The following is a 14,247-nucleotide window of genomic DNA, read 5'->3' as shown; positions in this document are numbered from 1 at the left end:
GAAACCGCCCTCCCCCCAGTCCTCCCGCACCTCACAGATCCCACCGACGGCGAGGGTGACGGGACGGAGCCGCTTGTATTTAAAATGTTCTTTTTTTATTTGTCGTTTAAAAACAAACTTGGAAGAAGCAAAATCCAAAACTTGCCCTTTGCCTCTTGCAACATAAATTATGTACAGTTCAGAATGATCGCTGATACAAAACATGCCAAGGACAGGGGCGCTGGGGGTGGAGGGAGAGAGGGCGCTTTAAAAAAGGGAATCATTTCATCCGTTGTTACGAAGGACCAACCTTGCTGTACAGGATACACACAACACAAAATAAAGTCTTCACGGGATTCACACTTGTCAGAGATTTATTTTTTAAAAAGGGGGAGGGAGGGTCCTGGAGGTGAGGGGAGAAGACCGTAAAGGGGAAAAACTGAAAATTGAATATGTGCAAGTGTAAACCAACCCAAAATACAAACATGGGGCACAGGGAAGGGCGGGGCGGGGGAGAGGGAATTCTGATGCAATTATACAGGCGGGGTACTTTAAAAAAAAAAAAAAAAAAAAAACCAACAACCAAAATTCCAACCTTGTAGCTTGGGTCTGAGTTAGTTTATATAAAAATTAAAAACTGTATAAGGTTTCTTCACTAAATTCTACAGGACTATCAGATACCTAGCATATGCTTACAAAGTCTGCCCCATCCCCTTTTCCCAATCCCAGGGCCCAAGCCCCAACCAGAGCCTGACTCGCAGGAGCCAATCTCCCCCTCCCTGTAGCCTAGACCTTCTTTGCTCTTGGAAAAGGAACATCCAATGGCTTTGGGGGCAGCAGCCCAGTCTCCCCACTGTCTGATTTAACTACAGTGGTTTCCGTGGGGGTGAGGGGATGTTATTCTCTTAAACATTTGCAGCTTGAAACAGTTGAGGAAGCAGCTTAAAAAAAAAAAAATCTCCCTACCCCCATCAATCCGCAACCCCCCAAATTCGAAAACAAACAAAAACAAACCTAAAATCACAACAGCAACCGTGCTCCCCCTCCAGCAGGCCCGCCCATACACCACCACCAAGCCCACCCCTACACTCCAGACATTTGATTCTTGAAAATATTAATTACAAAATGCCCTTTGCCCACAGCCCCTAGGAGAGAACTGCATATAAGCTTCATCTTCATCCCCATGGCTCCCTACCAGAGAGGGGTCTGGGGCCTCACCCACCCCCTGACCTAACCCTACCCCCAGGAAGAGGTTCAACTGCAGCACAAGCTTGGGCAGAAAGGGGAAGGACAAGGGAGGAGGCAGGGGAACCCATTACCCTCTGGCTCCCCCTGGGGCCAGCTCACTTTTGTGCGTTATAACATAGTCCAACTATACAAAAGGGGGTGGGAATCGCCCAGCCTCTATACCCCCCCCTTACAGCAGTCACAGCCAGGGGGTGGGGAGGAGGGGGTGAGGAAAAGGGCGGTAGGTTGGGTAATGGAGGGGGCTCCCCCACAAGGGGAGCTCCATGTGTCCGCCCCACGCCCCCCTACCATTTATAAACTGGTTTTGTAAAAAGAAAATAGATATATTTATATAGAATATATAAAGCACAAAAATTAGTAGTTTTACATTTGCTCTCCCCGGGGGTGGGGGGAGAGGGGAGGGTTCTCACCTCCAGCCGGCTCCCCCATGCCCCACAAGACTATGTACAATCCCATGTATAAATAGATAAATACCCCCCACCCTCCCCGCGCTGACACTAAGCTCCCCCAGCCCCACATCACCACCCCTTCCCACCAGACCAGCAGCAGTTTGGTGACGGAGGGAAAGTGGGAGCTCCGGGCCACACCCTGCCTCACTGGGTATGGGCATGCCACTCAGGGATAGCCCTCACCCTACCACCCACCCACCCTATCCAGGGGCTGGAGGGCAAATGGGCTCATGATGGGGTTGGGAAAACCGGAGGGAGATATCCTGGTCCTAAGTTTAGCACACCCCTCCTGCCCCCATGTCCAGATGGAGAAGGAAGTCCTAGAGCAACTAGGGGCCAGTCATCCCCAATCTTCATCATCATTAGTCTCAACCACCATCCCATGCCCGTAATTAAAAACAAAGATGGATTTTTTGTTGTTGTTTTTTCTTCTTCCTCCTACCCCCCTTCCACCCACTCAGAAGAGGGCAGTGAGGTGGGGGAGAGGGTTGGGGCAGTAGGGGGCTTGGAGAGGGTCTCACATTTCAAAACAGCAAAAAATCCAACACTTAAATGAGGTAGGTGTGGGTGCGGGGTCTCCTTGCCCGGCTTGCCCGGCTTGCCCTCCTGGGCAGCGGGGCGCCTCTTTCCCGTTCATGTTGCATTTGTCAGAGTGGAAAACAAGGAAACACAACCCATAGAGAGACAGAAACACAGAGGAGAAGAGGGAGACAGAGACAGATTGAGAGGGAAGGGGATGGGGGTGAGGGTGGGGGCAGGACCCGGCAGGCAGGGCCAGGTGTGGGACCCGGCCTTTGGGATTGTCAAGCTTAGTCAAGTCTCTTTGCAGCCTCGAGTTGGGCCAGAGAGGTCGGTGGGAGCAGCAGGGCTGTGAGGCCCGGCCACACATCCTCCTCCCCCCTCCCTGCTGCCTCCCAGATGCTTCTGGGTAGTTCCCAGCCCATATCCCCCTCAAACCTGAGATGCCCAATGGCTGCTTCTGTCTGACCCCTCCTGGAGCTGGGGGCAGAGATGCCAGCCTGGGGGCCAGTGGCGGGGAAGAGGGTCATCCCTGGTGCCCAGGGTGGGCGTGGCCTAGGGCCCTCTGCCCCAGCCTCCTGCTCCAGGGGCTCCGGTCAGCCGGCAGCCCCAGCCCTGGGTCCTGGCTCTGGCTGCTACCTCTCTTCCCCCTCATCCCTTTCAGGGAAGAGGTTGGGGTGGGGGACTCCCCTGCCTGGTAGCCTCAAAGCTTCTTAGTTCATCCATTTCCGACAATTCCAGGCTCCACAGTGGCAGGGGATCTTGTGCTGATCGTCCTCAAAATCAAACTGATAGTCATATGTCAGCTGGAAAGAGAAGAGGGCAGAATCAATGCCAGTCCCCCAGAGGAAGTGGGGGAGGGCAGTGGCCTTGGATTTTGACTTGCGGCAAATGGCAGAGAAGAGGGAGCTGCTTTGTCACTCACTGAGGGATGCTTCCTCTTACCTCCTCTCCTTTGGGGATTCGCCGGCTGGAGATGATGATGATTTTGTCCTCCTTGTCAAATGTCACAACTTCCGCCACACAGTTAGGGGCACAGGAATGGTTAATGTACCTAGGCAGTGGGACAAAGTCAGAAACGCCGAGCAACTGGGTTGGATGGTTCTGGTTCCCTGTTGGCCCACCCCCAGAATGCCACCCCAGGGGACTCTTAAATACCTTCTTACTCATCCCTCTCTCACCTGGCAGGGCCTCCGGTCAACGTAGCATCAATGACATGTTCGTTGTTTATTCGAAACATGTAGATGCCTCGATTCTAGAAAGGCAGAGGTTGCAGAGGAAGGGGCAAGAATATCAGAGAATGGCAGCGGCGGTGGCGAGATCAAGGAGTGGACTTGGGCAGTGGGCTTATCTTCATTTCCTATTCTTCCATTCTCCTGCCTCTCCCCTCCTCTTCCCACAGCTTTCCACCTGCTCCTCTGGCCCCAATCCTGCCCCTTGCCCCTTGGCTAAGTGTGGACCACGCACCATGATGGCCCCTCTGCCAGCCCATACCTGCTCCTCATAGATTTTCTCCCGCCGGTTGGCCACCTCATTGCGAATGATGGTGCCAATGTACTCAATGACCATTGTGTGCTTTTCTAGGTCCTTGGCCGCATAGAGCCCCAGGCCCTGGATACGGGAGCGAGCCAGATATACATTGTTCTTCCACTCAGTGCGGAGCCGCCGGTACTGAGATGACTTCGAGTGCACAAACTGTTTGCTGTACGGGGTGTTGGTCTCGCCTGTGAAGGTGCTCTGATATGCCTTGGACATGCTGGTGCTGTTCAGAGTGTGGGGCCTGGGAGGTGATATAGTCCATGACAAGACAGCTCTCCCCCAGACCAGGCACACGCCACCCGCTTCCTCCCTGGGATGTGCAACGCTCCGGTTAGGGGCATGTGCTGCCTCGGGAATGGAGTAGAGGCATCTGAGTCTTGGCTTTGGTGAGGCAGCAACTAGCTATGGGGACCCTTCCAACAGCCTGGGTGGCAAAGAAAGCCCAGGATGGGGGGTGGGGTGGGGCATGGAGGAAGGGAAGGGGCACTGATTCCCCTACACTGAGCCCGCTCTCCCATCTCCCCACCTTCTACCACCCTCCTGCCAAACCAGACTCAAGGCCATGCTCAAGACCTCTGGGAGGTCTTCCCCAAGCAGCCCAGGCCTGGAATTTAAGCTCATCATTTGTTCAAATATCTGAGTCCTACTTCCTGCTCATACTGGAAGCTCTGAAAATGGGGGCCATGTCTACCACATTGGGCTGGATTTTAATTAAAATTGGCTCTGAATTCATAGCCAAAAGGTAGTATCCTTTCCTTTCTTTAGACTGTCCTCTTCTCTGATGTAACATTGGGCTCTGTGCAGATGGCTCAGTGCAGGGGAATGACTGCTGCCTAGGAGGATGCCTTTTCACCACCCTAGGGCACCAGCCAAATTCTTGCCCATCCCAGAGCAGTGGTTTTCAAACTGGTTCTTTTTTTATACAGAAGAAATCTTTTTGTTTTTTTCTTTAACAAAACATTACCGGAACTCCCATACATAAACTAGATGGAAAAGGAACTCTTCTGGTTGAATCCAATTTGGGGAAGGGGGAGTTATGCATGGAGAGGGCCAAGTTCTGCCTACTCAGTTTATGTGTTCCAGGGCTTTCTGGAACACACACAGTTTGAAAACCACTGTTGTAGAGCATCAAGGACCAGGGCTGGCTGGGGTAGAGTTTGACGCTCTACGACAGCCTGAGGAGCAACCGAAGGCCTTCAAGAAAGCCCTCCTCGCGTGGATTTTGCCTCCCTCTACCCAGGGACCAAGGTCAGCCTACTGCGGTACACAGCAAGAACAGTGGACCACAAGTCAAGAGATAAGGCTCTGGTCCCAGCTGTGACCTTTGTCTAGTCACTTAATCTTTCTGGGTCTCAGTTTTCTCAGCTGTAAAATGGGGATCATACCACCTGCCCTACCTACCTCATAAGGTTGTTGTGAGGATCAAATGAGATAATGGATGTGAAAACGCTTTGAAAAAAAAAGTATAAAGTGCTATACAAATGTAAGGTTTTATTATTTTTCCTATTATATTCCTAATTATTTATTTTTGACACCAACTCAGTCTGGGGAAGGGAAGGCGAACCTAGCACTCAGGGGGCGTCTGTCTGAGGTTTGGGAGAATCACAGGCTCCCTGGAAGCAAAACAGGAAAGGAAGGTGGTGACTGGGTCGTTTATACATTTCATATGATTTCACCACTGTCTACCCAGAACCTCCCCAACGGCCATTCCCAGGGTGCCCAAGATAAGTCTATGTCTAGACTGCAGGTCAACCCAGAATACCTGAGCAGGCTCGGGGAGGAAATGGATACCCTAGTGATACCTGCGCACCCTCTAATCAGGAGGCCTAGAGTGAACCCCCAGTCTCTCCAAGGGAACTCTGATCTGTAACCCCAAACACTTGTAATTGGCCAGAGGGTCCCTACCAACCCCCCACAAGCTCACCGTTTGTAGTGTGTGAGGATTTTAGGCTCTGATCGAGCACAACCAGTGGGGTTGATCATGAGTGGCAGCTCCATCAGGGGGTGGCGTCCATAGCGGAATAAATAATTTTGACAGCTTTCCACTCCAGGCAGCTGTGGGCACAGGTCATGCTCACTTTAGCCCGAGCACTTCTGGGGCAGAACCAACCTTCCCCACGCCCACCTGCCCCCACCCCTGGCCCCTTCCTTACTGATTCAGCTATGCGCAGCACGGCGTGCACTGTCAGCCCAAAGAGCTCCTCGCCTTTCAGGTACTCGGGGAAGAGCCGCAGCATGTCAGCCTCTTTCCTCATGGCAGCCACAGGCTCAATGATGCGATTCCACACAGCTGAGAGGCAAGGAAAGAGAGCAGCCCTCAGAGGCAACTTCTGCTCACTGACCTCAGCCCTAACCTCCACCTGAAGCTACGTTTGTTTTCTGTAGCCTGCCCACCTTGCTGTCAGGAGGGTGTGTGGTTCTTCAGGAGCCCCTCTTGGCCTCCCAATCTCAGTCTCCCTCAACAAGCCAGGAGGCTTCCCACCCTGGAGGGGCATCCGAGAGCCTTGTGACACAGAAACATGAACCCAGGGCCCAGGATACCCAGCACAGGCATGTTTTGGAGTTGAGAAGACTTGGGTTCAAGTTCTAATACTGGCTGTGGGACCTTAAGGCAAATACTTAAATCTCTCCGCTACTCAGTTTCTCTATGTGTAAAACTTGGCATAATAAGAGTACTCGGCTTGCAGGGTTTTGTGTGAACAAAATAACCTGTATAAATCACTCAGCTTAGTTTATGGCACACAGCACATGCTCACTACAATGTAACTCTTACTGTTACTTTTATCAGTAACACTGAAACTAAGATCAAGATCTTATCCAGCGAAAAGCAACCATAAGGAACTCAAGGCTAGAATCAGATTGGGTGAGCTGGAAGGCGGAGTCTCAGAACTGTATCCTTTAGATCCACTGAGTTAGGAGAAGGAGCTGACATACGTGTAGTCAGACAAGCAAAATACCCTCTATCACAAGGGAATTCAAGGTGACTGAGCGGTCAAAACACTTTCTCTGGAGACCTTTAAGAGACCTCTGCCTGCCCTAAGTGGGGGAGAAAGATCACTCATGAGGAGCCTGCAGGTGTCTTCTCAACACCGTAAAGGGGACGCTGGGAGACACTTGCCCAATTCCATATTACCACTTCAAGGGCCCCGTGCTCACCCTGGGGAGAGGCGTCAGTGAAGACCAGGTCCTCCAGGCCCTGCTCCATGACTTTGATCACAAACTCCGGCCGCCCGTTGTTCTCGCCGATGGAGCAGCGGTAGCAGCAGCGGCGGTTGTTAGTACGGAGGCTCCAGTAGATGCGTGTGGCCTCGTAGCCCACGGGATAGAGGGCGGTGGCACTGTGGAAGTCGGCCATCTGGTGGGGCAGCAGCTGTCCGATGGCGTGGAACACAAGGCCCCCTACACGGAACATGTGCAGCCGCTCCCCCCGCTGGATGATGCTGGCGATTTGCTTCACCTCATCTCGCTCAATGTAGACCCGCCGGAAGACAGCAAAAGAGCTCAGCTCCTGCTCGCAGGGCCCCTTGATCTTATGCATCGGACACAGCATGGTCTTGTCCTTGAAGAACATGCACTTGGCGCGGATGGCGCAGGCAAAATGGTAGACGTTGGGGCAACGCATGCGATTGCAGCTGCTGGTGGCACCAGTGCGCTGGCACAGGGAGCACTTGGTGAGCAGTCCTCGGTGCAGGGCAACCTCCACGTTCATCAGTGCCCCACCCTGGGTCTCATATACCTCTGTGGACCACAGGGCACAGTTGAGGTGCACCCACAAGTCCAGGTCCAGGTTCAGCAGGCGAGCGGGCCCATCCGTGGCCCCATCCCCCTCCTCATGACAGAAGCAGCAGCGCCGCATGTCTCGAGGCACCTTGTCAGGTCGCAGGGCTGTGCCAAGCTGCTCCATGAACTCCGCCACTTCCCGCTCGTCCTCCTGCCGCACACCACCCTTCTGGATGGTCAGCAGCAGCCGGAGACGCTTCCAGCGCACCCCCTTCCACTTCTTGAGGCGAGGGGGCCGGGAATCTTCGCCTTCCTCAGAAGGCCGGGCTCGGGGCTTGGGCCGGGCTGATTCAGGGGATGAGGCAAGTGGCAGAGGCGAGGGGACCGGCGGCTCAGCTGAGGGCTCAGCTGGAAGTTCAGCCAAGGGTTCAGCAGGGGGGCTGGCAGGCGAGGGTGCCAAAGGGGACGGGGGTGGGGAGGGTGCTTCAGGAGGCGGGGCCGAGAGCTGCCGCACGTCCAGGTTGGAGACGTTGTAGGTGTAGCTGTGCTGGGTGGGTGGCTCTGGGGCAGGGCTCTCCTATATGGGAAGACACCCTGTACCATTAGTGCCAGCTCCTCGCTGAACCAGTCACCTCTCTCCTCCCACCCAGATTCCACTCGCCCAAAAGCCCTGTGCCTTCTCGGTCCTAGCCAGACACCCACCCCTTTCCCGTCAACAGACCCACCTGTTTGAGGAGGCTCAAGATGTCTAACTGGCTCTTGAGGGTATAGCCGGGCAACACAGCATCAAACTGCTTCAGCCAATCAGGGCCAGCTTCTGGGCTCTTGCCTCCCAGACCCTTTTCTTTCCCACCTGCAGGAAGGAAGGGGTCAGAGCCTCCCACCAGAATCATTCCCTGCAGGTCCCAAGGAGTTTTCCTGCCAAACTCACCAGGGCCCTCAGCTTCCCCCTTCTTAGGCTCAATGCCTGCCCGGGCAGGGCTCTCTGGGAACAGCACCTCATAGGAGTTGGGGATCTTCATGCTTAGTAGCTCGGCCACTGCCACCATCACACCATTCAGGTTCTGCCAGGGCAGGAAAGGGGATGGGACAGCCGTGTCAGCAGAGTGCGTGGAGTGAGAACTACCACCAGCTTGGTAGGGACAAGGACACTCAGAAGGCAACTCCCCAGGTGGCCATGTGCCATCAGTCTTGCCCCTGTGCCATCCAGCTCTTCTCATACGTTTCCTTTATGGGCAGCCTCTCCCTAACCGCTGTGGGTACTAACGGGAGCTCCGCAGAAAGAGACCTGTGTCTGCTGGGTTTGGGAAATGACACACACTACATCCACTACCTGGAAATTCACAATACACATTAGCAAAGTAAAGGATCTGAAGAGTCTTGTAATAAAGAAACCTGTTTTGCTATTTTAACTGGGATTTCCAGTTTCCTTTGACCACAAAACCCTGATAACATTTTCAAAAAACCAGAATTCCACCCAGTGTGACTGGGGACACGCCGTTTTGTAGCACTCGTCGCATTATACACACTCTCCTATTTGTTGACTTGTGTCTTTACCACTGAACTGTGAGCCCCTTGAGGGCAGGGACCCCCTGTGCTACATTTTTCCTAATCCCACAGTCCAGCTCAGGCTTTCATACACAGTAGGTCCTCAATACATAGTTTTAAATGATTGTATTTATCCAGAGAAGCTCCCGGGACTGCCCACTGACCAGCATCCCCTTGGCCTCCGAGGCACCCCCAGGAACATACCTTGGCAGCAGCGGCAGAAACTGTCAGCATGACTGACACCTCGCTTCCTTTGCCCTTCTCCCAAGTTGTGGCAGGCAGCTTCCCAGGGGCCTCCAGGTCCAGGGCCCCATAAGGTTTGCTGTCTGGGAAGACTGAAGGAGAAAGAGGGACCTGTGTAAGCTCCTGCTGCCTCTCTCCCCAACCTCTGACAATGCAGCCCGGCCTGGCCAGGACCGGTCCATGCCCAGAGCAACCTCTACCTGGGATGCTGGCCCGAGGAATGATGGGGATGACGGGGGAGAGAGCCCGGTCGTCCTGCTCCCACCGGCCTGAGCCCAGCTGAGGGAAACGAGGGGCTTCCTCCCCCAGGATGCTCTCGGGGGACGAAGCTGGCACAATGCTGTCAGGAGAATCGCTGTCCTCGTCACTCTCCATCCTGTGGGCCAAAAGCAGACATCCATTGCTAAGGCCCTACAGATGCCACCTCCCAAATCTAGAGATTAGTAGATGTCACAGCCCTGCTTGAAATCTGCCACCGTCCAAGGGAAAAATAAGGCGACCTGCCCGCACCCCAATTCCTCATCCCCATTTCTGGTCCCGCCCGCACCTGACATCCTCGGTCTGATTGTGAGGGGGCGTAGGCAAGGCGGCCAGCAGGTCTAGACTCTTCACCTCTGAAGCATCTGAGGGGTAGGTGGGAGAAGAAAAGTCAGGCTGAGGGTGGCCAGAGCCCATGGTGCTTTCTCCCACACGGTTCAGGCCTAACTAGTACAAGACCTAGCTTAGCTATCATGACCACTGTCTACCCATCCACCCACCTACCAGTTTAGGGCAGACAACCTATATTTACTGAGCCTTTCTAAAGAGGTACTCTGTAAGTACCTTCTTTGTTTGTAGTCTTTTAGCGACTCCATTAGGCGAGCACTATTTTTATTCCATAGTGAGAAAACTGAGCCTCACACAAGTCAATCAATTTGGCTGCAGTAACACAGCTAAATCGATGCAGGAGCCAGGATTCAAATCCAGATCTGACTGTAGTTCGTACCCACTGGGTAAGGAAGCTGGGCTATTCCCTGTAAGTGAAAGCCTCATAAATACGCTCCCTGTCCTGTTGCCTCTGCTCTAGACTCCAGAAACCAGCCACCGCCTCCAACAAATCAGTCCTGAAGAGGCCCTTCTTATCTCAAGGACCCTGGAGTGTATGCACACAGAGCAACACACAGCCCACTCCTATCTTCAACTGTACCACATGACCCCAGCCACCCAGACCTAGCAGAGAAGGAGAAGCTCGCTCCGTTCCTGACTTACCCCTCAGCGTCCCTTCAGTATCCCGGGCAGAGGTGGCATCCTTGGGGTGCTCCCCCAGCTCTTCAGATGGAGTGACGCCATTCACCATCTTCTGCTGCACCGATGGGGGTGGGGTGGGGGGCAGCGACGAGGGTGGTGTCGGCGGGTTACTCAGGTTATTCTGGGGGTGGGGGTGGGGTGTTGTGTGCAAGATGGCAAAGGGAGACTGACATGATCTCCTGGCCCTACACTATACCAGCAATTTCCACAAGTCTGCCATCCCCATCTCCACCTCCCCAGGAACCTCACCGTCCCCAAAAGGTATTGCCATTTTTCTGACCTTGGTAAGCAGCTGGGAATAGTAGTCAGGGCCTGTGGGCAGCGTCCCACTTCCAAAGGCCCCCCTCAGCTGGCACTGCCCGTTGACTGGGCAGCCGCTGCCGAAGGGAGCAAAGAGGCTAAAATTGGCGGTGATGGCGGGCTCGGCGAGGGGCAGCAGGGACAGCTCCTAGGAGGGGCGAGACGACAAGGCTGGAAACCTGCAGCGTGTACATCTCTGCTACTGCACAGGTGGGGGCCAGGCTGCCCCCTATCCTGGGACGGGACCAGGGGACTGGCTCCTGGGGGTCACCTGTTTCAGCTGTTTCAGCAGGGCCTCGCTGGCCCTGACCCCGTCCTCCTTCCGCAGCTTCTTTCGGGAGCTCACCAACCTGTCGCTTGCCTTCTGTACCCTCTTGGGCTTCGGTGTCAAAGGCTTCCTTGCTGCTGTATCCTAAGCCAGATAAACCCACGGTGAAGGCCGCCGTCCCCCTGGGAGCCCTCACCTCATTCCACCCAGACCTGTTCACTCTGCCCCCGGGCTCCAGGCCCCGCACCGTCTGCTCCACTCCAGCTAGAGTACTCACCTCCTTGTTGCTGGGGGTACCCTGTAGTTTCTGCTCCAGCCCAGCCAGCTTGCTGTCAATGTGCCCGTTGATCTCAGCTCGCAGCCCCTCGGGCCCCCGCCCAGTGCTGAGTTGCACATTCTTTGCTCGTAGAAGCTTCTGCAAGAGCAGATGCCCGGCCTCTGAGCGAGGGCCTGCCAGCAGGAGGTGGTTGCTGGTACCTGGTGCCCCTATTGGCTCTCCGTTGGCCTCCCTCTTCACTGCCTGGGCTCCCAGGGCACATGGCTCTTCCCGAGGCTCCTGCTTGATGCTGAGATGGGGTGGCTCGGGTACCACCTGCCCATTCACCTGCTCCAGATGCCCAGGTACCAGGCTGCTTTGGTCCGGCTTCTGGGCTTCCGCTAGGTTGTCTGGGGGGTCCCAAGGTCCCAGCCCCTTGCCAAAGAAGGTATCTGCAAGCTGGGCAGCAGCAGGTGAGACTCTCCCAGGAGGCAGCTCCAAGGGTGGCCCCTGGGGTTTTGGGGTTCCTGGTTGGGTGGTAGGGAGCTGGGCCTCAGAGGGAAGCTGGGAGCTGGGGGAAGGTAACTGTGAGGAAGGTCTCTTTGGCTCTTGGGGGCTGGACGGTGGAGGCGTGGGAAGGACAGGGCCAAGGACTGGTCCTGTGGATAAGGCTCCTTGTGGGGCGGGGAGCCGGGGTGGGCCCTGAGGTCGAAGCCCTGCCCCTAGCTCCTGAAGAGGGCCTGTCTGGGATCCAGGGAAGCCCCCAAGTTGGGGTTGGCGGCCCAGGAGGCCCTGGAGGGGAGAAGGCTGGGTCCCAGGCTCCTGGTAGGGCAGGGCCTGGCGTACTGCCTGACTCTGCTGTAGCTGCCGCTGCATGAGGAGTGCCTGTAGCTGCTGCTGCTGCTGAGGACTCAAGTGCCGCAGCTGCGGGTTTTTGGCCAGGACTCCTTGAAGCTGTGCTCGAAGCTGACCCACTGTAGGCATGACCCCAGCCCCAGGCAGGCTCTGCCCAGGCTGGGGGACAGATCCTGGTTTGGCAGGCTGTGGCCCTGCATTATTTTGCATGGGCCGCTCTAGTCCAAGGGGCTGCTGGGAGCTCAGAAGGTTCTGGGTCATGGGTCCAGGCTGTTCCCCTAAGGAAACAGAGGATTGGGCCAGCACGTGGGGCATAGATGAGGCCTCAGAAGATGATCCACTGCCTGGTTGCCCGTGGCTTCCCACACCCGCTGTGTGGAGCAAGTTAACTTGCTGCTGCTGTTGTCCTGGGAGCCTCAGAGGTGGCTGCAGCTGCACAGAGGTGGGCTGAGGCTGGGCCTGGGGCTGGACAAGGAGGAGTTGTGAGTCCCCGGAGAGTGAGGGCTTTACCTCCCCTGGTTCAGTGGCCACTGACTCTGGTACAGTCCCTACTGCTAACGGCCCTCCCTGATGCGTGGAGGGCCCCTCAGTGGCCTCCGGAGGAAGAGCCGCCTCTACAATGTTTTGTTCCTTGCCCGTTAGGATGAGGGTTGGGCCCAGGGCTCCGGGGCTAGAAAAGTGTTGCAGAGGCTTGGCTGGCAGGCCAGGGCCGAGTGTCACTTGCTGCTGCTGCTGCTGCTGCTGCTGCTGTTGCTGCTGCTGCTGCTGCTGCTGCTGCTGCTGTTGAGGGGACAGTAAAGTTCGACTCTGGCTCAAGAGGCCCATCTGCTGCTGCTGCTGTTGTAGCTGCTGCTGCTGCTGCTGCTGCTGCTGTTGTAGCTGCTGCTGCTGCTGCTGCTGCTGCTGTAGCTGCTGCTGCTGCTGCTGTAGCTGCTGCTGCTGCAGCTGTTGCTGTTGCAAGGAGGCCATGGGCTGAGCACTCAGTTTGGGCTGCCCACTGTGTGGCATCAGACCCTGCTGAAGATGGGAAAGCCCCGCCATGGATCCCTGCTGTTGGTGCTGCTGCTGCTGCTGCTGCTGCTGCTGCTGCTGCTGGGATGTGACCAGCCGGTGTCCCATAAGGCCCTGACCCTGCTGTGCCAGCTGGGGGGAACTTAGCACCCGGGGCTGGGTCAGGATCACCTGTCTGTGAGGGCCCTGGGGGCCCAGAGCTCCAGGGTGCTGTTGCTGCTGCTGCTGCTGCTGCTGCAACACTGCCACCTGCGCAGGGCCCAGCATGCCCTGGGGCCCCTGGGGTGGCTGCGGGGACAGCTGCTGGACCAGGAGGCCCTGATGGCTGCTGGGAGGCAGAAGCCCTTGGGGCTTGGGACCCAGACCCTGGTTTGCCGGTACCCCTGGGCCCTGCTGCTGTTGCTGCTGGATTGCCACCTGTCCTAAGAGGTGCTGCTGCTGCTGTTGCAGTTTCTGGGCAAGCTGCAGGCGTTGCTGCTGTAGCTGCAGCTGCCTCTCCTGTAAAAGCCTCGAGTCAGGTCCTAGGCCTCGAAGAGCAAGGTTGCCAGGGAAAAAGCCCCCTGAGGGGCCGGCAAGGGCCCCAGCCCCACCAGAATGTTGCTGTTGCTGCTGCTGGGCCAGGGTGGTGTTGAGGAAGGGGCCACCAGGCTGTCCAGGTAGTGCCATGCCCCCGGGGGGCAGGCGAAGACCTGCAGCTTGCCCACCGGGGGGCCCCTGCGGTGGCTGCAGCCCATGGCCAGGGAGCAGCTGACCAGGAAGCTTGGTGAGCAGCCGGGGACTCTGGGAAGGGCTAAGGGCCAATACAGCCGAGTGCTGCTGCTGCTGCTGCTGCTGCTGCTGCTGCTGCTGCTGCTGCTGCTGCTGCTGCTGCTGCTTATTCCGATATTCTGCCATGAGGTTAGTGTGCTCCTTCTGCTGCTTCCGGACCTAACACGGGAGGGTCAGGAAGGTCAGCCTGGAGCCTGCCCACCCATGCCACCCCTCTTCCCAGGCTCCCGGTTGCTAGGCCGAAGTCTGCCTTCCCC

General features: G+C 56.2%; 1 protein-coding gene across 11 annotated transcripts in view; it reads right to left on the bottom strand.

Moving 5' to 3' along the window:
- Window positions 1–335: 335 nt before the first annotated feature.
- KMT2D (lysine methyltransferase 2D) overlaps window positions 336–14,247 on the bottom strand; it is a 39,242-nt gene continuing 25,330 nt past the window's right edge. For 8 of the 11 annotated variants that reach the window (XM_033866804.2, XM_033866806.2, XM_033866812.2 and 5 more), the window contains 17 exons: window positions 11,378–14,149; window positions 11,104–11,244; window positions 10,813–10,980; window positions 10,494–10,653; window positions 9,793–9,868; window positions 9,446–9,621; window positions 9,207–9,337; window positions 8,386–8,518; window positions 8,180–8,307; window positions 6,891–8,031; window positions 5,888–6,024; window positions 5,659–5,789; window positions 5,136–5,183; window positions 3,690–3,975; window positions 3,377–3,450; window positions 3,141–3,249; window positions 336–3,001 (listed from right to left, as the gene is read on the bottom strand). In XM_033866804.2, the coding sequence (XP_033722695.1) occupies window positions 2,909–3,001; window positions 3,141–3,249; window positions 3,377–3,450; window positions 3,690–3,975; window positions 5,136–5,183; window positions 5,659–5,789; window positions 5,888–6,024; window positions 6,891–8,031; window positions 8,180–8,307; window positions 8,386–8,518; window positions 9,207–9,337; window positions 9,446–9,621; window positions 9,793–9,868; window positions 10,494–10,653; window positions 10,813–10,980; window positions 11,104–11,244; window positions 11,378–14,149 (5,904 nt within the window). In that variant the 3' untranslated portion in view covers window positions 336–2,908. The other 3 variants (XM_033866810.2, XM_033866811.2, XM_033866814.2) reach the window with 2 other exon arrangements.

Source organism: Tursiops truncatus, chromosome 11 (genome assembly GCF_011762595.2).
Source record: "Tursiops truncatus isolate mTurTru1 chromosome 11, mTurTru1.mat.Y, whole genome shotgun sequence".
Taxonomy (NCBI): domain Eukaryota; kingdom Metazoa; phylum Chordata; class Mammalia; order Artiodactyla; family Delphinidae; genus Tursiops; species Tursiops truncatus.
This window is presented reverse-complemented; position numbering and strand designations above follow the sequence as displayed.